Genomic DNA, 26,638 nt, shown 5'->3' on the forward strand with positions numbered 1-26,638 from the left:
ACACACACACACACATATATATATACACAGTCATGCATTTTCTTCTGTGTGTGCCTTGTGTCCATTCCCCTTTGCAAATTTGGATCTTCGAATCCTCCCCTTTTCAGTCATTGTTATCTCAATTTGTATGCTGAACATTCATCTTGCTATAGCAATTCTCTTCTTATTATTTAAGCTTATGATGCCCTGTTCTTAGTAAGGGTTGCACTCCTCTGCTTCTATTTGTCTGATAGTCACTTTACTCTGAATTATATATTTTTTTGTTGTTGTTATTTTGTTTTAGGTGAGCTGACACCTTTCAGAATTTCCTGTAGTGCAGGCCTCATAGTGGAGAATTCCCTTAATTTTTGTATGTCTGAAAAGGTCTTAGTTTCTCCTTCATATCTAAAGGAGAGCTTAGCTGGATACATTATTCTAGGCCGGTAGTTCCTTTCACTTTGAATATATGATTCTATTCTTTTCTGGCTTGTAAGGTCTACACCGAGAAGTCCGATGATAATCTAATGGTTTTACCTTTATCAGTTACTGTCTTCTTTTCCCTGGCTGCTTTGAGAATTCTATTTTTGTCATTAATTTTTGACAACTTTAATACAATGTGTCTCAGTGACGGCCTTTTTGGGGTGAGACAATTGGGTGTTCTATTGACTTCTTTAATTCCAAGCACCAGCTCATTCCTTAGATTTGGGAAATTCTCGTCCACTATTTGTCTGAAAACGCTTTCTAGTCCCTGCTCTTTTTCCTCGCCTTCCATAATGCCCATTATACTTATGTTTCCTCTCCTGATGGTATCAGCTAGTTCTTGTATTTCTCTTTCATTATTTTTCATTCTTTGGTTTCTCCTTCCTTCTGATTTATTTTTAGGTTTCTATCTTTGATATCACTGATCCTTTCCTCCATTTGGTCGACTCTATTTTCCAAGCTTGCTATTTCATTTTCAACTCTTTCAGTGTGTTCTTTATCTCCAGAAGTTCTATTTGGTTCTTTTTGAAGGTTTCAATCTCCTTGCTCTGCTCATCTAGTTGTTTTTTCAATTCCTGAAATTGTTGATAACTCGTTTCCAAACTCACTCAGTTTTTTCAGAACTACCATCCTGAATTCTCTGTCACTTAAGTCACATATTTCTATAACTGTAAGCTTATTTTCTGGAGATTTTTCTCTGTCTTTTTGAGATGCCTTGTCACCTTGGTTGTTCACGGTGTTTAATGGACTATTTCTCCACCTGGGCATTAATGTAAGTGTGTTCTGCTTTTCTTTTCCGGAAAGATTTATTATATAATGGTCCCTAGCCTGTTGCAAAGTAGATGGCATATACACCTCTTGGATCCCTGCTTTATATAAAGTGTTAATAATGTCTTTTTTTCCTCATAGATATTTAATCAAGCTTGCTACCGTCAGTCTCAGTTCCTGCCAGTGTTAGTGACACTTTCAGTAGCGTTTGCTCAGATTCTTCTGGGCCTCCATAGTGATCGGTCTTGGAGGGTATGGGAGGAGGGGCCCTCTAGGTTGAGATTTGGGGGCTGCAGTTCAGCCTCTGTTTTGCAACAGGGGCTGGTAAAAATCAACAGTTGTTTCTCTGTGGTCCCTTCCCTTTTCTCTGCCTTCTGCCCTGATGACTATGCCCTGCCACCAGCTTCATGGAAATCGTGGCAGTTCCAGGCAGGGCTGTTCAGGGAAGTCACCGCACCTTTTCCCCTCCCCTTCCTCCTGCAGGGAGCTCTAGCAGCTGCAAGAGGCAGCTTCTTTATTTCTCCCAGTCCACCGCCTGACACCCAGGGTTCTCACCTGTGGTAGCTCTTATATGCAGATCCCACACTCAGAAGTGATGGTGTACAGTTTGGATGTTTTTTGTTGAATTTTAGATGTTCAACTTATTGTTGTTTCAAGGGGAGAGTTCTGAGGATGCTTCTCACTCCTCCATGTTTTCCAGAATCCTATATTCTTTTAAACAAAAATTGATTATATAATCCATATATCTTTCATTTAATATTCTATAAAGTAAACATCTATTTCATTAAATATTTTCCCCTAACTTAATTTTAATAGCTATATAGTATTCTACTGTATCAAAATACCAATATGTATTTAACTATTCATTATTGGTCTACCATTTTTTGCTATCATCAATGACCTGGGAGGAAAATTCCTATAGCCATATCTTTGTATATATCTCTGCAGTTTTGGAGTATAAATTTTTATAAGTAAAACGGTCAGAGAATATAGTTATTTTAAAGGCCATTCATAATCTACAAAGATTGTCAATTTACCCTTACCATAAATGTAAAATAATATTTGATATCTTTATATCTCATTCCAATGGGCTGCATTGTTAAAATATTTTTGAAATTAATTAACAATTTTCTTTTAGAGCTTGACTGAAACATTTTCTTTATACTATTTTCAAAAGGAAAAAAGTCTACATTCACTAAAGAAAAAATTCTGGTTAAATTACTTTAAAAAATTTAATTCATTTGATTTTATATTTACCATTTACTCAAAGTTATAAAATCCAAGCTTATGCTATAGAATAATTTTTTAAAAAATCATATCTAAACACAATTTGGGAAGACTTTTTGGAGACATAATGATTTTATCATGCAAAGAAAGTACCCTTTACTATGCTTCTTTGTTACCTATGGTCTAGGAGACATTCGATGACAGTGAATAGGTCCATCTTGTTTTCTGCTCTAAGAAATGCTGCGTGACCTAACTCATGGTAGACATTTATCATCTATTTATTGAATATTTGGATTAATGGTTAGTTAAATAAGTGGAATTAATGAACTATTGTATGAGATGATGTTAGTTTTCCTTTGCACCTTATACTTTTTTCAGGAAACTACTCCTCTCCTTTCCCTATGGTTTTATGAAGTTGTCACTCATGGCACCTTGAGAGCAATACACCATCGTATTGAGAGCATGGGTACTGGGGACTTGCATTTTAATCCTGAGTTTGCCATTGACTACTTATGGTATTGGGGCAAGTTACCTAAATTTCCTGTCACCTCAGTATCCTTACCTATGAAATGGAAAAAATACTAGTACTTACCTCATAGATGTGTTGTGTGAATGAAATTTGATACACATAAGAAGCTTAGAACACTGGCTGCATATAGTAAATGCTTAGTCACCATCAGCTATCATTATTAGATCATTGGTATTAGTATTTTCCTGTGGCCACTGGTAATTTGGTTCAGGCCTAGAAAATCCTAAATTCCATATGTGTGGCTGTGATTTTTTCCAGGAAGAGTATGATGTTAACAGAACAATTCAGAATTTTTCTAAGTAGTCAACATTGGGGAAAATAAATTCTGTTTTCTCTGAGGTTGCAGGGTCTGGAGTGTGTATGTCCAGGATGATTTGTGGTTCTCTGGACCAGGAATATGGAAGAAATTTGTCTGCAGTAGGAAAAAATGAAGAGAATGAAACTATCACAAAGAGGCTAACTTTTGAGAGGGAGAGATGATGTGTTTGAGAAGGAAAGGTGATATATTATTTAGCTGGCCTTTTAGTTAAAAAGACCATTACTTCCCTTTCTACCTAAGCAAGTTTGTATTGAGTTTCCATCATTGCAACTGAAAGAAACTGACAACTGGTGAGAGGCCGTGATTCCTATATAACTCTTAGTTGACAGAGAATACTTTTGATTGGACTTGAAAGAGAGCCTTACTCAAGAAAAAGCCTAAAATCCAAGAGAGAAAGTTGTGAAGGCTTTTCACACTCTCGAATTCTACCATGTACCTGAATTTGTTGATTTGAGCATGCTTGTGACTGACTGTAAAGCAATACTTAACACCTAAGAAGCCAGTTTAAATCTGCTTCCTGTTTTGCTGGCACTGAATGTTGGGACCTACTGAGCAAAGTCATTCCCTAATGACTTTGTTGAGGGTAAGTTTTGTCAAAGTATAATATACATACAGAAAATGCACAAGTGCTTTGAACATTCACATACATGTCCTTTGATGAATACAGCACAGATTTCTGTTAGGTATACAAATAAGAGTTGAATGGCTGAGTCATGAAGTATGTGTATGTTTGGCTTTTGTTGATATTGTTAGTTTTCTAAAATGGTTGTGTCAAACCTAATGACATTTTTGTGATTTAGAAAACTCTTTTGAATGTGATTTCTGTGAGAAAGCTAATTCTATGGTTCTCTAACCCTTAATCATAGAAGGCCCCATGGTTCAGTTCTTTGTTCACTTTTCTTCTCAGCTTACACCTACTCCCTTGGTGATCTCATTTAGATCATGGCTTTAAATATCACCTATATAATGAATATATACATATATATGTATATATATATAAATATATATAAAATCATTATATATGTATATACACACATATATATGCTCGCACATATACTACATATATGTATAATATATATATGAGTATGCTTATATATGTATATACATATATATGTTTATAGGAGTATATAGATGTATATAGGAGTGTATATATGTAATATATATTTGTAGAAGTAATATATGTGTATATATGTATATACACACACTTGATATATAATATATGTAACTCTAACCCAGACTTCTTTCTCAAATTTTAGACTCTTATATCTAAAAAAAAAAAAAAATCCCTACTCTAAACCATAACTGCTTGACCCACCTTCCACCTTCCCCCATCTTAGTTAATGACAGATTCATGTTTATAGTTGCTTAGGCCAAAAATCTGGACTCATCTGTTATCAATTAAATTGCATCCCACCAAAATTCATGTTTAAGTCCTAACCCCTAGTACCTCACAATGTGACCTTATTTGGAAATAAGGTCGTGGCAGATGTAATTAATTAAATGAAATCATTAGATTTGGCCTTAATCCAATATGACTGATGTCCTTATAGAGGGGAAATTTGGACACAAGACACATGTGTACTGTAGAGAACCACGTGAGCATGAAGGTAGCCATCTGGAAAGAAGCCAAGGAAAGAAGCCTGGGACATATACTTCCCTCACAGTGAATAAACCAACCTCAGTGGGAACCAACACTGCTGACGCCTTCGTCTTGGACTTTTAACCTCCAGGACTGTTAGACAATAAATTTCTGTTGTTTAATCCACCCAACTTGATGTACTTTGTTATAGAAGACCTAGCAAACTAATACAATATCCTTGACTCTTCTTTTTCTCTCACACTCTGTATCTACTCTGTTAGGAAGTCCAGTTCACTATTACTTCAGAATCTATCCAGGATCTGACCACTCCTCATCACCTTCACAGCTACTTTCCCACTCAAGTCATCATCATCTCTTGCTTAGATTATTGTGATAGCCTCCTAATTGGTCTCTGCTTTAACTTTTTGTAGACCTCTTACGAGTCTATTCTCAACACAGCATCTAGAGTAATCTTTTTTAAATCCAAGTCAATGTTCTTCCTTTGCTCAAACACCTGGCAAGGCTTTCTATTCACTCAATTAAAAAAAAAAAAAGCTTTGAAAGACCTTCAGGACCCCATGTAATTTTCCTCTTCTCCCAATTGCCTCTCTGACATCACTTCCTACTACTCTCCCTCTTGACAACTCTGTTCCAGCCACACTGGTTTCCTTGCTGTTCTTTCAACACGCAAGGTCTTGACTTAGGGGTTTTTGCATTGGCTGCATTCCTTGCCTAGAATACTCTTTCTGCAGTTATCTATATGGCTAATTTCCTCACTTCCTTTAAGTTCTCCTTACATATCCCCATAATGAATGAATAAATGGATAAAAAGGCATTAACTAAATGCACCAAAGAGATCCACACTAGTTCATTTCAGAACTCTCTAAAATGTGTTCTTATTTCTTTCAAGATAGAAAATATGGGTACCATTGTCAAGATAGAAAATTTGGGTAGCATTTAAGAGTTTTAATGGAGAGGACAATGGTATCTTATTTGTACATAGAAAAGTGCCAATTAGGAGGGCAGTGATTTCTGGTTATACTTTCTCTTTACCCTCTGCTCTGTTTGTAACTTCAAAAATTCTCCTGTTGATATTATCTTTGGGTAGCCACTTTTTCTACAGATTCATATATCTCCAACTGTGGGTTACAGACTGTAGGAAGCCAGGCATGGAACGACCACAGCTATGCTGGAAAGGAAGGCTGGAGTGTAGCCCATCTTAGGCTGAAGGCCAAGTGCCCAGAAACCAACAAATCTGAACATGGAGGACAAAAGGAGCCAGATGAAGAATAAAGAGTTTGGACCAAGATTGAGATTTATATATTCAGATTTAATATCGTTAAACCAGAGAGTAAGAAAGCTTGCAATAACAGTTTCTTTCTCCATGCCTCCTTTGTTCTGCATTTCTAGTCTCAGCTGTTTCACTAGGCTCACCTTTTTCTTTCTGCCTAGGCACCTTCATACTATCCTTTTCTCCCATTCACCAGGTTAACTTTCATATATCTTTTGAAGCTCTGCTCAATCACAACCTTCTCTGGGAAGCTCTCACTTACTTCTCCTTTCCCCCAACCCAACTGGGTTATGATTCCTCCAGTGTATACTTCTATCATTGTGCTTTCACTAAGCATTCTCTTTGTATTTAGTGTTCTACTTATTTGTCTGCTCTCTTCCCCATTGTGAGTTCCTTGAAGGCCAGGGCGATGCCTTATTTATCTGTATATCTATATTCTTAGCACATAATACAGTACCTGGCACATAGACTGATCAATGTGTGATGAATGAATGAATAAATGAGTAAATGAAAATGCAATCAATTTCAGGGCCTGGCTAGTCAGCTGCTTTAGGTGAAAACTCAGGGGGCCTGTAGATAGGTGAGAATTTGGCAACTAGAGCAAGGTTTGATGATCTTTTCTTGGTAAAGGTTGAGTCTGACATTTCTTTAGAAGTATGGGGAGAAAAGAACCTAGAAAACTATGAAATACTAAAGTGAAAGTATTTTTTCATCAATTATTTTTTAGTCGCTACATACAAGTCAAGAAAAATGAAAAGAGACAGCATCCCAGCAATGTTCAAATGAGTGGAATACTCAATGTAGTAATAATGGTTTATCAGTAGTTCTTGTACTGTAAATCTTTCTGGGACCCATGAATCTTAAAGGTAGGCTGTGCAAACTGCAAACTGGAAGACTCCAAGGTCATTTTAGTTCTCTCTTGGCTATATAAATTCCGACTCCCCCTTCCAGAGAGGCAAAGAGCATGGAAGGTCTTACTCATTCACCCCTGGAGTTTGTGGTAGAGGTGGGAGAAAGCCACAGAAACAAATCCAGGGATGAATGTACTAGCCAAATGGAATGAAATTACATAAGCAAAGCAAGAGTGAAAAGAGATTTCTCCCCTCACTCCTCTCTCTCAGACAGCAGAAGGCATTGTGAAAGGAGATCCAAAGCAAAATTAGGAGTCCTGGGATCTAGTCCTTGCCATGCTACTAACGACTTGTGCAACCCTGGACACTTACTTGGTTTTTCTGCCTCATCTGTAGAAAGGCAAGGTCGCTGATCTCTGAAATCTTTTTTAGCTTTAGAATTTTGTGCTTCTATGTGATGACTAACCAAGATAATGAAAAAGGAGCAAGATTGGGGCAAAAGGATAATGAATTTTATTTTAGAAAGCCTGAATTTGTGTTTCTGTGATACATCTTGTGTCAATGACAAGAACTACTTGAAAGTGGAGGTCTGGTCCTTGGATGGAACTGGGAGTGGAGGTTTGGCAGTTTATCAATAATGGGTAATTAGAACAATAAGAATGTATGACCAGCTAAACCAGTTGTAAATAAGTCAATTATGTTCCAAAATGAATTGGTAACAGTTAAATTCAAAATTATAATTTACTTATAGTAGTTTGATTCCATTTTCCTTTATTGTATATTTTAATGGATGGCAATTGCGCCATTTGTTGGGCATTGACTATGTACTGGGCATTGAGATAAGTGCTTTACATTTGTTATCTCATTTAATCTTTACAAATATCTATATGAAGTGGGTATCTTTATTCTTATTTTAGAGATGTGGAAAATGAACAATGATGTGCTGGTAAACATGTAACAACTGGTTGGGAGAAGGGACAGCCCTAATTTGCAGTGGTTGCTGATTTCCATTGTGTAAATACTCCACATGGCCTAATTCAGGCTATCAACAAGAGACCACTGAACAGGGAGTTAAGAAAATATGTGCAGTAGTACACCATTATGTAATATTTTCGCCATACAGATACAATAAACATAAATATCTTCAAGGGCATAGATAATGGTAACATTACTTCCTAAACATAACATAACATTCCTAAAATAATTAGGAAGTAATGAGTTTGAGTACTCACTTCTTTTAATATAATTTATTTAATTTTAAGTTTATGTGATGTAATTTTTAAACTGTCATAATTTAACAACTGGCTTGCAGAGTTCCTAAAAATTTACGATTTGCTCTTGCAAGCTGGAATAAGCTGGCTCCACATACCACTGAAAACGATGCTAAGACAGAGTAAGTAACTTGCCTAAGGTCATACAGAAAATGCTTGGACCAAGATCTATCCAATTCTAAAGACCAGGCTCTTAACCATTAGATTATCATTTGTAAAACCGTAAAGTTCTATATACTGCATATGGTAAAAAGCAAAATTACTGTTGTGTTTTCCAGTTGAAAAAATATATCTGCTCTTAAGTGTCATCAGTAAGGAGGGCTTATGGTGGAAACACAATCATGAGTCAGAAAAATCACAGTGAAACTTCTACTTCTCTGGGTCAGTTTTTGTGCCTCAGTTTTCTTGATAGTTAAAGGAATGCTTTGTGTCCTTTCTGAATCATAGTTCAACCTGTGTTGGAAAAAAAATAAAAGAATTCATGAAAATCTTTTTATGTTGCTTGCAGATAAGACTCATATAAATTTAAATAGTTTTTATAATTATTAGTTTGAATATAACTTTATGCTAGCTATATTGAAAATAAAATAATAAATATTACAAATATGTATTGTTTGGTATCCATAGTTTAATGTAATCTCTTTGTAGGCAAAATGTATAAGGATGTTTATTGTGTTAAGCAGTAAAAATATGAAACATCTGGCAACAATTTTTAGATCTTGAGAATAAGATGACAAAATGATGAATCTCAGGGGACTAAGATCATGTTTCCCACTCCTGAAAAACGATTTGAAAGAAAATTTAATGTTTTCTGAAAAAACCATACTTATTTTAGTTTCTTCTTTGTTCTCTATCTTAGGAAGTGACTTACACACAGAATTTCATGAACTGTTCATGAAATTCTACTTAGGTTTTTGGACCTGGATAAAGCCTATGGTTAGAATTGTAGCTATAAAGCCACCATCTAGCTCAATAATTCTAGACAAATCAAGTAACTCTGTGGATCTTGTGTTGTAAGAAGAAAGTATTTACGTGTTATAACGAGGAGAAGTGGCCTCTAGCCCTGGCTAGAGGAGATAAAGCTCCATTATGCTACAGAGGAAGCTATGAGTAATTTGGCCATTGGGTGAGGAAAAGAACAAGATAGTGTATTCCAGACAAGAAAGTTAAATTTGGGAAGGGTCAGCTTACGTCTGCAGATCACAGCTCTGAGTCATTGTGCAATAAGTGCACACAGAGTTGGCATGCATGCTTGCCTTCCTGGAATCTGTAAGCTTCATTAATTTTGTATTCTAGTTCCTCACTCACATTGGAAAATGAAAATTTTTTTTTTCGTGTTTGGCTATCCAAATGTTTTTAGATAAAAGTGGCAATCTTTAACAATTGATTATATTGGCTCCCCTTTTGGAGCTACTAATTTCAATTTACATTCTACAGATAATTTTTTCAACAAGTTCTTGGTCTATTAACAAACCTGTGTTGCCTCATACTCTATGCCAAGCTCTATGTTGTACTTTAAATAGCACAGTGGATAAGATGCTGTTAGTGCTTCTCAACAGGGATATTAGTTAGACATATGCACTGGCAATTATTATAGAAGGCAGAAGATACAAAACGCAAAGTGAGGGCTATAGTCTTTGGTGCTGTGATATGTAAGAGGAAGAAAAGCTCTTCCTAAAGTGATCAATGAGGGCTACCTGGGAGAAGTGCTTTCATGAACATAGAGGAGAGGCTGACCATGAAGACATATAGACCTGAAAGTACAAGATCATCCAAAGAGAGAGATTGGCAGGACATCAAGAAAGATAATAACCAGGCCTCTCTTCCTGTCACTACAGAGGACACCATATTTAAAAACCTACCATGCCCTCTTAGCACAGACCCTGATAAGTATTTCTATTGAAAATGGTTGTGGTGGTTGTGGTTCCATAGTGTAGCAGTTAGCACATCTGCTTTGCAAGCAGAAAGTCCTGGGTTCATGCCCCAGTGGAGCCACAGTCCATGGTCTATGGCCATGCCACCCTGAACAAGCCCGATGTCTGATTTCAGGAGCTAAGCAGGGTCGGGCCTGGTTAGTACTTGGATGGGAGACCACCTAGGAAGACCAGGTACTGTAGGCATAAATGATGATGATGATGATGATGATAATAATAATAATAATAATAAAAGAAAATGGTTGTGGTACATTTGAATGCAATAAAACAGAATGATTAGTAGTATTTTGGGAGAAATCTTTATTTCTCTCCAACAATTCATTCAGCTTGCTAAGCCACATTTCTTTGAGGTCACCAAGAGTTTGTGAAGGATATATGGATATGACTAAGGTCATTACATTACACATTATTCATTGGTTACAGTGCTGTTAGAATGAGAGAAACAGCTGGAAACAGTACAGGAGCACAACTTGGGCAACATCTACCTAAGACGGGTATTGCTATCTGTCATAGAGGATCTGGCCTTATATATCTCTTTTCTGTGTTGCTGAGCTAAGTAATTCATAGACTATATTGTAAAGAAGGGGTAGAAAGTGGAAGCTTAGTAAGCCATTATCCTCACTGAGGTAAATCCCATCCTTTTTACCACCTCTGAGCAGCAACGAAAGATCTGAGCTAGTCCTTGGTGCTCAATACTTTGGTCTTCATTTCGTGTGGCTCATAACTCATTTCCTTCACAGACAGCTCTGTCTTGTCATGCTGATGGCTTGAGACCCACCCAGAGGCAGCTGGAGAGAATTTTCCTGAGATCACCAAAGCTTCTCTGTCCCCATCAGCCGCAGTAGCTGTCTGTTGGGACTTGAGATTGGAACACCACTGGGGCGGCAAATTTCCCCAACTTCCTAACCAATGAAAGCTTAACCAGCAAAGTACAGAGTGGCAGGGCTCCAGATGGTGTCAAAATTGAAGCCAAAAAATCACCTCACAACTAAATAGAGGCCAGATCCAAGTTTTATTAGAATCCTGCACAGAAAATATACAGATATCAGTTGTGTCAAGGCCTGGTACTTTAACATGGTAAAATATTTTACTTTTTCCCTTAGAGAGGAATTTTTAATTTCAGGCTTACATCCCATTATTTCAGTGAAGAGAAAGGACAACTAATAGTTGGTTGGTCTAGAATATTCTGGCAGGAATATTTGAGTCATAAAATATTAGCCAAGCATCTTTTTGGATATCCTAAAATAAACTGTGTTGAGAACTAAGCATTTTATGCCAGGACAAAACTAAAGAGCTCTTTCTCAGAGATTCCCTGACCCCTCTTTTCTGGCTACAATCTTATTGGTTGATAACACCAAGTTTTTGGCTGCATTGCAAGGAATCAATCAGCTGTGGCTGATTACTGCTATCATTTTTTTTCCCTTGTTCATGAAATCTTACCGTGAACGTACTTCCAAGACACAGAGAGAGAAAGAGTTGTTTGTTTGTTTAGAGGAAGCCATTACTGGAGATACTAGTGCTAGGGTAATGGGCTGGGATTTGAGATAAAAAGGAGGAACTTAGAAGTTTTGTAAAAAATGACTGTTCCCATCTCTGGATTTACATGTTATAATGAGGAGAAGTGGCCTCTAGCCCTGGCTTTGCCACCGACTATGTGACTCAAGACCATTCGTTCGTTCATTCAGCACTTATGGAGCACCCACTCTGCGTTTGAAATGATGTCCAGCACTGAACATACGTAATGAGAAATGGATAAGAAACATGTTCTCAAATCACATAACTCTCTGAATACCATTTCTTTATGTTTGCAATGTGAGGGATGCACTAAAATGATCTCTTAAGGCCCTCTGCCTCTAATTCTTGAATCTTTACTTTTCTGTGGGAGCACAATGTACCTAGAAGAACAGTAATAGGAAAATGTACCCAACATTCATGCCAGACATTGTGCTACTAACCAATTTTATATACATTACCCCATTTTGTTTCCTTAAGATTTTCTTAAAATAGGCATTAGCATACCCATTTTTTAGATAGGAAACTAAGCATCAGGATGGTTGAGTTGCCTTTTGTTACAAGTATGAAAGAGGCAGAGCCGACTCAAACCCAGCTCTGCCGACTCCAAGCCCAGTGTTTTCCCCTCCTTTGTTCTCCAGATTTTTAATGTTTATTAATCTCGTCTGGACTTTTCTCTGTGAGTGCTTATGAAAAATTTATTCAAGATCCATGACAATAAAATATAAAATACCTCATTCTGGCCTTATGGGTCTTTCATTAACTTTCCTTTCCTCCTTACCTACTAAACTTTTCTTATTCATCCCAAGGGTGATCTTGCCACTTCATTCAAGCCAGTGTTTTGCCTTTGCTTGTACTTTACCTTTGACTTAGAATTATTTTCAGTCTTATCCGTTGCCAAATTCTGTACTCTTTCCCAGACTTTATTTGTCTTACTCCTAAATTTAATTTATTCAGTCCCTAATAGTTGTCCAACACAATAAGAAGCTAAAAAAAAAGCATAAGATCATCTCTTTGGGGGAAATAAGACATGCACAGATTATAGAAAAGAACTATGGGCTAAAATAAAGAGTTATAGACTTGTATGGGAAAGAAAAAGAAAGTAGCATAATAGCATTAGAGTCATTGGAACTTGAGGAGTAGTTGAAACTTGATTAGATGAAAAGAAGGGCAAGGGAAAGTACAAGGTCAGAAAAAGAGCAGAGAGGTCCACTGAGTATTGGAGAAATTAGATGCCTTTCTGGCTGGAGAAGCTAGGTTTGAAAAACTCTGGAAGCTGGAATGAGACAGCTGAACTAGATGTTATTATTGAAAACTGTTAATCAGAAGGAGTACTGGATTACGAGTTTGCACATTTGTGTTTTTACTCTATCAATATGTAATCTGGGAAAAATTCATCAAGGGACTTGAACTTCTGTTTCCTCATCTCCTGGAGGCCACCCCAGTCTATAGGAAAAGTCCAAGCTCCTTAGAATGCCCTGCCTTTTCTATTGTTCTCACTTCCAGCCATTTTGTAGTATGTCATTATGTGTAAGGAGTCAGTTATGAGCTGAGACTTTTCATAGCAAGGTATAATCACATTTGCTCTGTGAGAACTCTAATAGTGCTGAAAACCATGATTTCTCACAAAGCTACATAAGTTAAATAATAAAATTTAGGTCACACAAGTTAAATAATACTCATACACATACATTAAAAAATAGAATGTTTCCCCTACCAATTTAGTTGTTTAACTTTAAGAAACTTAAATTCCTTAATTAAGTATTTGGGATTGGAACTTCGAGGGCTTGAAGATTTCTGTTTTAACTTGACATTGTGAGGCAACAATAAGATCTCAAGGTTTTCTTTTTAGTTATGTCTGGGTCAGAGTGCCAGATAAGGTGGATGGTCTCAAAGATGCTAATCTGGATAGAAATGTTGCCAGGCACAAGCTCTGATGGTCAGCCAAGACAAAGTAGGCTAGAGCAAACATCATCAACCATGAGTCACAGGAAACATCAATGTCCAAAATCTCCAAAGTAGTTGCAATGGTTAGTTTTATGGTCAACTTGAATAGGCCACAGGGTGCCCAGTTATTTGGTTAAACATTTGAGGTTTGTCTGTGAGGGTGTTTCTGGATGAGATTAACATTTAAATTGGTAGACTGAGTAAAGCAGATTGCCCTCCGCCCCAGTGTGTGGGGGCCTTATCCAATCTGTTGAAGGCCTGAATAGAACAAAAAGTCTGAGTAAGAGAGAATTCATTCTCTCTGCTTGACTGTCTTCAAGATAGGACATCAGTTTTCTCTTGCCTTCACACTCAGACTCAGACTGGAACAATACTGTCAACTCTCCTGGGTATCCAGCTTACCAGATGCAAATCTTGGGGTTTTCTATCCTCTATAATTGTATGAGCCAATTAGCTATCTATCTATCTATCTATCTATCTATCTATCTATCTATCTATCTATCTATCTATCTATCGATCATCTATCAATCTATCTATCTATCATCTATCAATCAATCTATCTATCATCTATCATCGTTCTCATCCTTATCATCTATCATCATCTATCATCTGTCTGTCTGTCTATCTATCTATCTATCTATCTATCTATCTATCTATCTATCTATCTATCTACCTACCTACCTACCTACCTACCTACCATTTATCTATCTATCTATCATCTTATTGGTTCTGTTTCTGGAGAACCATGACTAATACTGTAGTATTTGGATCAAAAAGTGAAAGATCAAGGCAGGTGGTCTCTCTGGAGTCCAGTGGCACAAGGTCTTTTGCTTCCTTTCTAAGTACAGTAATGAAAGCTGATTTTCTTAAGAGGCAGTCTAGTTTTATAACTAAGAGTACACACTCTGGAAACAAACTGCCTGGATTTGTATCCTGGCTCCACTATTTATGAGCTAGAGAAATTTGGACATGTTACTTAACTGCTCATTTTTCTCATCTTTAAAAATGGAGAAATTAATATACCTCCCCAATAGGTAGTTCTGAGAAAAATATAGACTGTTATATGAAAATTGCCTAAAGGAATATCTGGCACACAATAACTATTACTTAAATGGTAGCTATTTTAAACCCTCCTGGGCTTACTAAGCACATCTTGGTCTCTCATAGAACATTCTGGATCTTCTGATCAGCAACTTCTTTTTTCCAATCTATGACCAAAAGTTGGGGGAAAGAGGGAGAGGGATTCCATAAATGTTTTCCTGAACTTTACCAGGAAGTCTTTGGAATCATCTAACAAGAGATAGAATTCTTTTAGGCCAGGAATCACCCAGTGGCTTGGCTCTTCAATAAGTTAAAAAGACCATTTCCTAGAGCAAAAGCCCTCAGTAGATGCCCACTTCCAGCACACATTAGATATCTCTAGGTATGTGGCTAGAAGCTTACTGTGTGAAGAGAACTGAATTTCCTTCTTCTTTCCTTTATTATTATTATTTTTTCTAATTACAAAATAATTGTATGTTTATTAAATAAAGTTTTAAAAACACAAACATTATATAAAAGAAAGTAAAAATCATCTATAATCCTTGCATCCAAATATAAGTCAATTTCAAATCCTGATTTTTTATACAGTATTATATTGTAGGCATTTTCTTATGTCACTAAGTATAGTTTGAAATCTTAGCTTTAATGGACATCTTAGCAGTTTTCAATTCTTCTATTGTAATAAATTCTACAATAATACATTGTCTATATAAATATTTCCTTATGAAAACAGTATATTGTAAGAATGTAATAAGACATCATACATGGAAAGCCCTTAGAACAATGCCTGTCATATACAAAATATTCAATATCTGTTAGTAATAATGATAAGTTTCTAGTGGGGAATTACTGGTTGAAAGAGTGTAAATACTTTTTAAGCATTTGATGCCTACTGTCTACTGCCTATTTTCTTTCTAGAGGGATGTCACAGCTTCCACTTCCAACTAGCAGTGTGTGAGAGGGCCTACCTCCCACACCCTGACTTATCTGTTTTCTCAATCCAGTTCTTTAACCTTTGCAGGTAAAGAATATCATTCCCATATTCTGTCATTGAGTTAACTGTCAATTTTTGTGTTCGATAGTGTGGTGAGAGGTCATGTTTTTCTGTATTTCTGTAGATGCCCTGGTGGGATGTTAGGAGACTCACAATATTCTGAAATGGAAATTGGACTGAGTTGTAGAGTGGTTTTATATCTCTGGGAGACTAATACAGGTGTATCTCGTTTTATTGTGCTTTGCTTAAATTACACTTTGTAGATATTGTGCATTTGACAAATTGAATGTTTGTGGAAACCCTGTATCAGCAAGTCTATTGGTTCCATTATTCTAACAATATTTGCTCACTTTGTGTCCCTGTGTCACATTTTGGTAATTCTCACAATACTTCATACTTTTTTCATTATTATTATATTTATTATGGTGATCTGTAATCGGTGATCTTTGATATTACTATTGCAGTTGTTTTGGGGCACCATGAATCACACCTATACAAAATGGCAAACTTAATCAATATATGTCGTACGTGTTCTGACTGCTCCACCAACAGGCCATTTCCCTATCTCTCTCCCTCTCCTGGGGTCTCCTTATACCTTTATACACATCAATATTTAAATTAGACCAATTAATAACCCTACAATGGCCTCTAAGTGTTCAAGTGAAAGGAAGAGTCACACATCTGTTACTTTATATCAAAAGCTAGGAATAATTTAGCTTAGTGAGGAAGGCATATCAAAAGGCAATACAGGCTGAAAGCTAGGCCTCTTGTGCCAAACAGCCAAGTTGTAAATACAAAGGAAAAGTTCTTGAAGGAAATTAAAAGTGTTACTCCAGTGAACACAGGAATGATTAAAGAAAACAAAACAGCCTTATATTGTTGATATGGAACAAGTTTTAGTGATCTGGAAAGAAGATCAAACCAGCCACACTATTCCCTTAAACCAAAGCCTAATCCAGAGCAAGGCCCTAACTATTTTCAATTCTACAAAGACTGAGAGAGGTGAGGAAACTGCAAAAGAAAAATTTGAAGCTAGCAGAGGTTGGTTCCTGAGGTTTAAGGAGAGAAGCCATCTTCATAACATAAAAGTATAAGGTAAATCAACAAGTGCTGATGTAGAAGCTGCAGCAGGTTATCCAGAAGATTCAACTAAGATAGTTAATGAAGATGGCAACACTAAAAAACAGATTTTTAATGTAGATCAAACAGCTTTGTATTGGAAGAAGACGCCATCTAGGACTTTAATAGCTAGAGAGGAGAAGTCAATGCCTAGCTTCAAAGCTTCAAAGGACAGGCTAACTCACTTGTTAGGGACTAATGCAGCTGGTGACTTTAGGTTGAAGCCAATGCTCCTAGGGCCCTTAAGAATTATGCTAAATCTACTCTGTCTGTGCTCTATAAATGAAACAACAAAGCCTCGATGAGAGTACATCTGTTGACAGCATGGTTTAACGAATATTTTAAGCCTACTGTTGAGACTTACTGTTCAGAAAAAGAGATTCCTTTAAAAATATTACTGCTCATTGACAATTTACATGATCACCCAAGAGCTCTGATGGAGATATAAACCAAGATTAATGTTGTTTTCATACCCGCTAACATAACACCCATTCTTAGCCCATGGACCAACGAGTATTTTTGACTTTCAAGTCTTATTACTTAAAAAATACATTTTATAAGACTATAGCTGCCATACAAAGTGATTCCTCTGATGGGTCTGGGCAGAGTAAATTGAAAACTTTCTGAAAAAGATTCCCCATTCTAGATGCCATTAAGAGCATTTATGATTCACAGGAAGAGTTCAAATATCAACATTAACAGGAGTTTGAAAGAATTTGATTCCAACTCTCATGGATAATTTTGAGGGGTTAAGACTTTAGTGGGAAAGCTAACAGCAGATGTGATGGAAATAGCAAGATAATTTGAATTAGAAGTAGAACCTGAACATGTGACTGAATTGCTTGAATCTCATGATAAAACTTAAACAGATCAGGAGTTGTTTCTTATGGATGTGCAAAGAAAGTGGTTTCTTGAGATGGAAACTACTCCTGGTGAAAATGTTGTGAAGACCGTTGAAATGACAACAAAGGGTTTAGAATATGATATACACTTAGAGGATAAAGCAGTGGCTTTGAGAAGATTGACTCCAATTTTGAAAGTTCTGCTATGGGTAAAATGTTACCAAACAGTATTGCACGCTACAGAGACATCATTCAGGAAAGAAAGAGTCAATCAATGAGGCAAATTTTATTGTTATCATTGTCTTAGTTTAAGAAATTACCACAGCCACCCCAACCTTAAGCAACGACAATCCTCATCAATCAGCAGCCATCAGCATCTAGGCAAGACCTTCCACCAGCAAAAATGATATGCCTCGCTGAAGGCTCAGATGATGGTTAGCATTTCTTAGCAATAAAATATTCTTTTAGTTAAGATATGTTCATTGTTTTTAAACATAATGCTATTTTACACTTAATAGACTATAGCATAATATGAATATAACTTATATGCACTGGGAAACAAAAAAATTTCTGACTCACTTTTTTGTGATATTCTCTTCATTGCAGTGGTCTGGAACTGGACTCACAATATCTCAGAGATATGCCTGTATTCTGTACTATATCCACAGTTAGACCAGTGCCTAGATGTTACTAGTGGAGCCACTTTTCCCTCACTGTCAGTGTGAAAGAAACATCTAGATATTTTATCTTAGAGGAATTGGCTCAAGACTAAAAGCTCTAGATTGCCATTGTGCATTACACAGTGCTCAAATACTAAGGGCTCAGTGACACAGGCTGGTCTGTCAAGATCTTAAAACAAAGGTGAAAAGATGCTGTTCTAAGTAGGAGGGTCCAACTTAGGTTTACAATGAAGAGTCAGGGATTGTAGTAAAAGGGTTAAATGCAGAGCTCTCCAGAATCTGTAGTTAATATTTCCCTGCAAGGAGAAGTTCATAGCAACAGATGGTTCAAAAATTGCCTTAGGACTTCCTGATGCTTCCTTTTCCCAAAAGGGCTTCCTAATGCTGCCTTTTTCTGTTTCTCCTTTTCAGATATTACTTGGTTGTTGTAGAAAGTGTGAAAAACACAGAAACTATCCACTCTTTAGAGATGACCATTGTAACATTTTGATATATTTCCTACTATAATGGTTAATTTTGTGTGTCGACTTGGCTATGCAATGGGGCCCAGTTGTTTGATCAAACACCTGTGTAGAGGTTGTGGTGAAGGTATTTTTTAGAAGTGGTAAGCATTTAAATCAGTAAACTTTGAGTAAAGCAGACCGCCCTCCATAATGTGGGTAGGCCTCATCTGAACTCAAGACTGAGGTTTCTCAAAAAAGAAGCAATTGTGCTACAAGGCTGAAACTTAGAATCCGTGCCCAAATTTCAGCCTGCAGATTTCAGACTCAAGAGTGCAACAGCTACTCTCCTCTAAATTTCTAGCCTTCCATCTGCTTTATAGATTTTGGACCTGCCAGCTGTCAGAGTCACATGAGTCGAGTCCTTAAAATGAATCACATATATACATATATATTTCCTACTGGTTTTGTTTCTGTTTTTCTGGAGAACCCTGACTAATATACTTTCTTTTCTTTTGCTCACTCATTTCCTTTGCGTTAGCACTTCTCAAACTATAATGTGCATGCAAATCACCTGGGAATTTTGTTCAAGTGCAGCCTCTGGGTCAGTAGGTGGTAGATTGAGATTCTGCATTTCTAACAACCTCCCTGGAAATGCCTATGCTACTGGTCTACAGACCACATTTTGAGTAGCACAGATTATGTAACCAACTTTTTCATTTAAGCTCTATCATGATATCAATCATTCTCCTAAAACATTATTTGTAGTAACTGTATTTCATTTTATCATAGGAATTGCCATAGTTTAGTTAAAACATTTCTCATCGTTGGAATTTTAGTTTGGTATAATTTTTTCAACATTATGAAATTTTGCAATGAACACCTTGTATATCAATCTCCATGTCAAGCATTATATCCTTATAACAATTTTATCAAAAAAAAATCCTGGACAAAAATAGATACATTGTTCAGGCTTTAGAAACATATTTCCCAAAAGCTCTTTAGAAAGAGTTGTCCAAATATCTTGGTCCATTCAGGTTGCTATAACACAATACCGTACACTGAGTAGCTTATAAAAAACAGATATTTATTTCTCACAGCCTAGAGGCTCGGAAGTCCAAGATCATGGCACTGACAGATTTACTGTTTAGTGAGGGTCCACTTCTTGGTTCATAGATAGCACCTTGTTGCTGTAACCTTACATGGTAGAAGGGTAAGGGGATCTCTCTGGGAACTCTTTTATCTGCATATTATTTCCATTCATGAGGGCAAGAGTCCAATATTATCTCCCATAGGACCCATCTCCTAATAAAATTTCCTTGGGAGTTTAGGATTATAACATATGAATTTTGGGGGGATACAAACATTCAGATCATAACACCAAATATATTGGTATCTGAGGGTTTGGTTTCTGCAAAAACTCAAGCTTGCATGCTCAGCCCCTTGCTTGCAAGGGCTTCCCCTGACCTTTGACTTGGTGTTCACAATGTTAGTATCTGCTAGGCAGCAGAACTTACCCAATACACATGGTTCCCATAATTCATTCATACATTTTCCCATTTATTTATGTGATAATATTACTTGGTTATCTACTCAATGGATGCTATAAGCGCCCTACTGAAAACTGGGATATAGGGAACTTAGTTCAACAACTAATAAAATTAATATAATCCTAGTTATGGTGCATGATGCTATAAGTGTATAACAACAACCTGGTCTAATCTAAGGGTCAGGGACACTTCCTGAAGAAGTGACATTTGAGATTAGCTGTGGTTCTTCTGAGAATGTGACACTCAGTTTCCTAATTTTTGGCTAGTCCTTTTCCAGTAGTTGGAGGCTCTAATGCCAGAATCTTGGAAGTTATCTTTAGTGAGAGATAGCACACATGAGTCTCCAAAGATCTCCCAAGAGGTCCACTGTAGCTGCTGTCTCTCATTTTCCCTGTCATGCCATTGTGAAGATGACTCTGCAGGGGAGTGCCCTCTAATGTCTGTTCCTGGATAGAGTCTCAGTTTCCCTTACTGAATCTGAACATTGTCTGATTTCCTATCCATTGTCATTTGCTATAGGAAATGGAGACTAAATGACAGGTTATTTTAATGTAATTCATCATAGACAAATATATCTGATCTTTTAATCATTTATTATTTTGACACTCTCCACCTCTATTGCTTCTATTAATATATATAATGATAGTTGAAAGAAAGAAATTAGTACTACAAACCTACAACAATCAAAACAATGTGCTACTGGCATAAGGATAGACATATAGATCAATGAAATAGGATTGACAGTCCAGGAAAAAAAATCTATACTTTTATGGTCAGTTGAGTTTTTAAAAATTTTATTTTATATTAGTTTTAAGTGTAAAGCACAATGATTAGACATTTATACAATTCACAAAGTGATCCAATTGAGTTTTGGCAATGGTGCCATGACCATTCAATAAGGGAAAGATTACTCTTTTCAACAATTGGTGCTGGGCAACTGGATATTTTCATATAAAAATATAAAGTTGGACCCCTACCTCACACCATATACCAAAGTTAACTCATTTGTTTAGCTCATGATAATCTCAAGATCTATCTGTGTTGTCACAAATGGCAATATATCATCTTTTCTTGAAGTTGAGTAATATTCCATTATATATATGCACCACATCTTCTTTATCCAATCATATATTGAAGAACACTTTGGATGTTTTGGCCACCGTGAATAAAGCTGCAAACGACAATGGGTTGCATATATCTTTATGGATAAAATGTCTTAAAATTATCATGCTAAGCTAAATAGGTCAGACAGCAAAAGTTGAGAATCATATGATTTTACTTATAGGTGGGATATAAAACTGAATGCAACAGATGAGCAAGACAAACAAAAACTCATCAACACAGACAAAGTTTAGTGGTTAATAGAGGGAAAGGAGGGGAGGGGAAAGGTAAAGGGGGTCAAATATAAGGTGATGGAAGAAAATTTGACTTTAGAAGGTAAACAATGTAATATATATGATATATTATTGTCCACTTGAAACCTATAAAATTTTATTAACTAATGCCACCCCAATAAATTTAATAAAATTCTAAAAAAATTAACTCAAGGTGAACCAATGCCTTAATTATAAGAACTAAGATGATAAAATTTAGAGGAAAACACTGAGGGTAAATCTTCATGACCTTGGATTTGGCATTGGATTCTTAACTATGACACCAAAAGCATGAGCCACAAAAGAAAAAGTAGATAAATTGAACTCCATCAAAATTAAAAACTTGTAGATCAAAAGACATTATTTAAAAACCAAAAAGACAACTTAAAGAATGGGAAAAGATATTTGCAAATCATATGTCTAAGGGTCTAGTATCCAGAATATACAAGGAACTCTTACAACTCAACAACAAAAAGACAAATAACCCAATTTAAAAATAGACAAATGACTTGAACAGACATTTCTCAAAAGATTTATAAATGACTAATAAGTACATAAAAAGATGCTCCATATTATTACTCATTAGGGAGATGCAAATCAAAATTACAATGAGGTTCTACTTTAAACCCACTAAAATTTTTAGAAAAGAAAAATATGGAAAAATGGAAAATAAGTGTTGGCAAAGATGTAGAGAAATTGGAATCCTCAGATTGTTGGTGGGGACGTAAAATGGTGCAGCCACTGTAGAAAACATTTTGGCAGTTCCTTAAAAAGTTGAACATAAAATTACCATATGACCCAGAAATTCTACTCCTAGATATATACCCCAAAGATTTAAAAACTGGTACTCAAAAAAATAGATGTACACACATGTTCATATTAGCAATATTCAAAATATCCAAAATATGGAAACAACCCAAATATCCATCAACAGATGAATGAATATACAAAATGTGACATATCTACATTATTCAACCATAAAAACAAATAAGGTGCTGATACATGCTACACCATGGATGAACCTCAAAAGCATGCAAAGTGAAGGAAACTAGACATGAAAGGTGACATAGTGTATAATTCCCCTTGTAGAAAATATTTAGAATAGATAAATCAATAGAGACATAACACAGGTTAGTGATTACCAAGGCTGGGAGAAGGCGAGTACGGGGAGCAACTGCTTAATAGGCATAAGGTTTCCTTTTAAGATGATAAAATGTTTTAGTACTAGATAGAGGTTTCAGTTCACAAAATTATTAATGGTTAAATGGCTTACTTAAGTAATTAATTTTATGTTATGTGAATTTTACCTCAAAAAATTAAATAACTAGACTTATTGCAGTGATCAATTCACAATATATACATATAAAGTTAAATAATAAAGGAAGAAATCTTTATTTCCCTCTTATGTCTGTCATATTTTATGGTTTCAATTTTAAAACATAGTAGCAAAAGATGACATATCTTTGATTATTACTACCTTAGAGTTTTATTAGATTTGGGTTCTCCCTTCATTTTCACATACTCTGTACAATTCAGATTTCAGTCCAAGGCTTCAAGAACATTGCAAACAGCTGCACTGGAATTATGCATCTGACCATCAATGACATGCCAACTCTGACGGACAACTGTGTAAAAGTAGGTAGCTAGAAAGTACATTTTCTTCTCAGTCCCATTAGATGGAATTTTCTGTGGCTTGAATTATTTAAGAATAGGCTTTTCATTTCAGTTTTTTTTATAGTAAGAAAATCATTTAAAAACTTATGCACACACACATTTTCTTTAAAATTTGGAAAATTTGATAGTTAATGTATCTGTTTCTGAAAATATTGAGAGAAAAAAATGACCTCATTACTTTGCTACATTTATACTGCGGTTAATTTAATCATCTTTTTTCTTTTAAAGGCTTTAGTTGAAAAATGTCCTCGTATTACATCAATAATTTTCATTGGTGCACCACATATCTCCGATTGTACTTTCAAAGCTCTTTCAACTTGTAACCTCAGAAAGATTCGATTTGAAGGTCTGTGATATTAAAAATGTAGTTCAGCATTAACTTTTACTCTTGTGTAGATTCAAATACAATACTTGTCTTTTCTCCTTTTTTAAAAAAACAGGAAATAAAAGAATTACTGATGCATGCTTCAGATTTATAGACAAGCGTTATCCAAATATTAGTCACATTTACATGGTGGACTGCAAGGGAATAACAGATGGTAGCCTCAAGTCCCTCGCGCCTTTGAAGCAACTTACTGTATTGAATTTGGCAAATTGTGTAAGGTAATGAATCATTCAGTCGTATATTCAAGAAACACTAAAAATCTGGAATATGCCAGGCCTCTTTAAGGAGCTCATTGGTTGGTCAAGTAACATGAAAGTTAGGAGCCCAAGTGGAGGTAAGTGTAGAGTTCTGTGGTAACATATAGGAGGGGCACCCAAGCCAGAATGGCTACTTGGGGTGCAGGGAGATTGTTAGGGAAAACTCAGAATGTGTGAAATCTCAGACCCTTCTAAGATAAACGAAATCACAAAAAATGCTTATGGGCTATCCTTCCTAGTGAGTGTTCTCTCAGTTGTTTCAGGCGGAAGATCTTTTCCCAAATGGACTTTCTGACTTGCTTACCGAAGGGTTTCCTATCGGGTACTGGTTAGATTTCTCCTCTGTGTGAAGTTGCTGACAGATGGACAGATGACAAATTCTTATGAAACCTTTTTTTCAGTTGGGCTACTATTGAGTTTCTATTCTGGTATTCTCAGGTGGGCAAGGATCAAATTCTTGCTGAAATCTCGTCTTCTTCTCTTGCCTATGTAGATTTCTTACAGTATTATAGAGCCAGATGATTGCATAACAGCATTTGAGTCACAACGAAGTTGGTTAATATTTGGAGAAACATAAGACAAGTCAGAGTAATAAGCTAAGCTACACAAAATCTTAACCTATGTTCCCTATTATTAAGATAGGGAGGCATCCCCTCCAGAGAAGCAAGAGGCCCCAGCCACACACCAGGGCTCCCCAACCCAGGCTCCCAGTGCAGGAAAGAAGAGTCTCCACAAAATCTGACTGTGAAAATCATTGGGGATTCCAGCCATCAAGGTGAGACAGAAGGCAGTTGGATATCCAGGCATTCCCTTAAAGGGCCCACACATAGACTCACTCACTCACAGGCGCTCACCCTAGACTCTGGCAGAGGGACAACAGCTTGGAAAGTGCCAGGACTAGAGGGAAAGACCGAGTCGTGTGGCTTCAGGGCGATGGCTAGAGGAACAGCTGCCATTGTCCCTTTGTTGAGCCCTTCTTTTGTGTAGCCTGCAGGCCAGTGCCTTCTAGCCCATGTTGAACCCTCTCCCTACATGGCCAATTCTGAATCTGCATTGGCCCGCTTCATCCCAATGATTCCCTAAGACCTTGACCCACCCAACTTGAGAATAGCTTGTGGCAATTTTGAGTGGTTACCGGGCAATCAGCTCTACTCCACACTCTCAGCAGGAGATTCCTTTGTAGCAATTGATAGGCCAACAAAGCACCTTAGGAAATACTTTCAGTGGTGGGCAACCAGCCCCTGCAGTATTTCTTGAACAACTTTTGGGGCTCTGCAGGCCCGAGGTGGGCAATGGCTGGTCTCGGTGTAAGCCGAGACTTTTGAAAGTGGCCGCAGGCTCATGACTGGAAATAAATCTGAATCTGTGCCAACCTGGGAAACACCACTCGCCCCAACCTGGTGACTCCCTTAAACGCCGCCTCATCCAGTTCTGGTACCTCTGAGGTTCATTCAGCTACTGAGCCTTATGGCAGGCAGTCTCAGGACTGGGGGCGCCCTGGGCCTTTTGCTAAGCTGCAACACAGGCCCAGTACTATTGGCAGTCTGCCTCAATTCACCGTGTGGCCTCTCCCACATACCTCCAGGACCAACTCAGGCAGCAACCAAAAACAGATGGCTTTGTAGCTCCTACCAGGTACCTCTGGGCCGGTCACAGGCAGCAACTGACCTTGGCCTGCATGGAAGCCCCTCTCAAGGGATGCCAGAACCAATGCACTCAGAGGCTTGTTTTATATACCTCAACAGAGCACCACTCAAATAGCTCCTACAAGCAGCACACCCAAAGAGTGGTCTCAATAGTAACATGAACCCAGCGGGGGGAACCTCACTTCATGGGGTTAGCCCCCACACAGCAGCTCATAACATTGTAGGTGTGGCCAATTTTCACAGCCAGTCAGCCTGAGAGTCAATCCCACAAACTGATGAGCCAACAATAATCAAGGCTCAACTACAAAAAGAGGGCACACACAACCACACAAGGCTCACTCCCAGAGCATCCAGTGCAAGTAATCAGGGAGACTGTGGCACTGGGCCACACAGGACACCTACTACATAAGGCCACCTGGCTAAGACTTGGAGATGTAACAGATCAACCTAATACATAGAAAAGAACACAAAGAGGCAACTAAAATGAGAAAACAAAGAAACATATCGCAAATGAAAGAACAGGAGAAAACTCCAGAAAAAAAAAACTAAATAAAATGGAGAAGAGCAACCTACCAGATGCAGAGTTCAAAACACTGGTTATAAGGATGCTCAATGAACTTAGGGGAAGACTAGATGAGCTCAGTGAGAACTTCAACAAAGAGATAATAAGCATAAACAAGGAAATAGAAAACGTAAAAAGGAACCAATTAGAAATGAAGAATACAATGATTGAAATGAAGAATACACTAGAAGAAATCAACAGTAGATTGAATGAAGCAGAGAATCAAATCAACAATTTGGAAGACAAGATAGCAGAAATATCCAATCGGAACGGCAATAAGAAAAAAGAATTTAAAAAATGAGGATAGTGTAAGGGGCCTCTGGGACAACATCAGCAAACAATATTTGCATCATAAGGGTACCAGAAGGAGAAGAAAGCAAGCAAGGGA

At 37.0% G+C, this 26,638-nt stretch overlaps 1 protein-coding gene and 1 pseudogene across 1 annotated transcript in view; both read left to right on the forward strand.

Moving 5' to 3' along the window:
• FBXL13 (F-box and leucine rich repeat protein 13) overlaps positions 1-26,638 on the forward strand; it is a 283,144-nt gene that overhangs the window by 141,883 nt on the left and 114,623 nt on the right. Inside the window, exons 13-15 of the mRNA XM_011365209.2 lie at positions 23,263-23,361; positions 23,629-23,746; positions 23,841-24,003. Coding sequence (XP_011363511.1) covers positions 23,263-23,361; positions 23,629-23,746; positions 23,841-24,003 — 380 coding nt within the window. The remainder of the gene's footprint in view (positions 1-23,262; positions 23,362-23,628; positions 23,747-23,840; positions 24,004-26,638) is intronic.
• On the forward strand, positions 10,299-10,414 carry LOC111743152 (annotated as a pseudogene).

This window comes from Pteropus vampyrus, unplaced genomic scaffold (genome assembly GCF_000151845.1).
Source record: "Pteropus vampyrus isolate Shadow unplaced genomic scaffold, Pvam_2.0 Scaffold107, whole genome shotgun sequence".
NCBI classification, from domain to species: domain Eukaryota; kingdom Metazoa; phylum Chordata; class Mammalia; order Chiroptera; family Pteropodidae; genus Pteropus; species Pteropus vampyrus.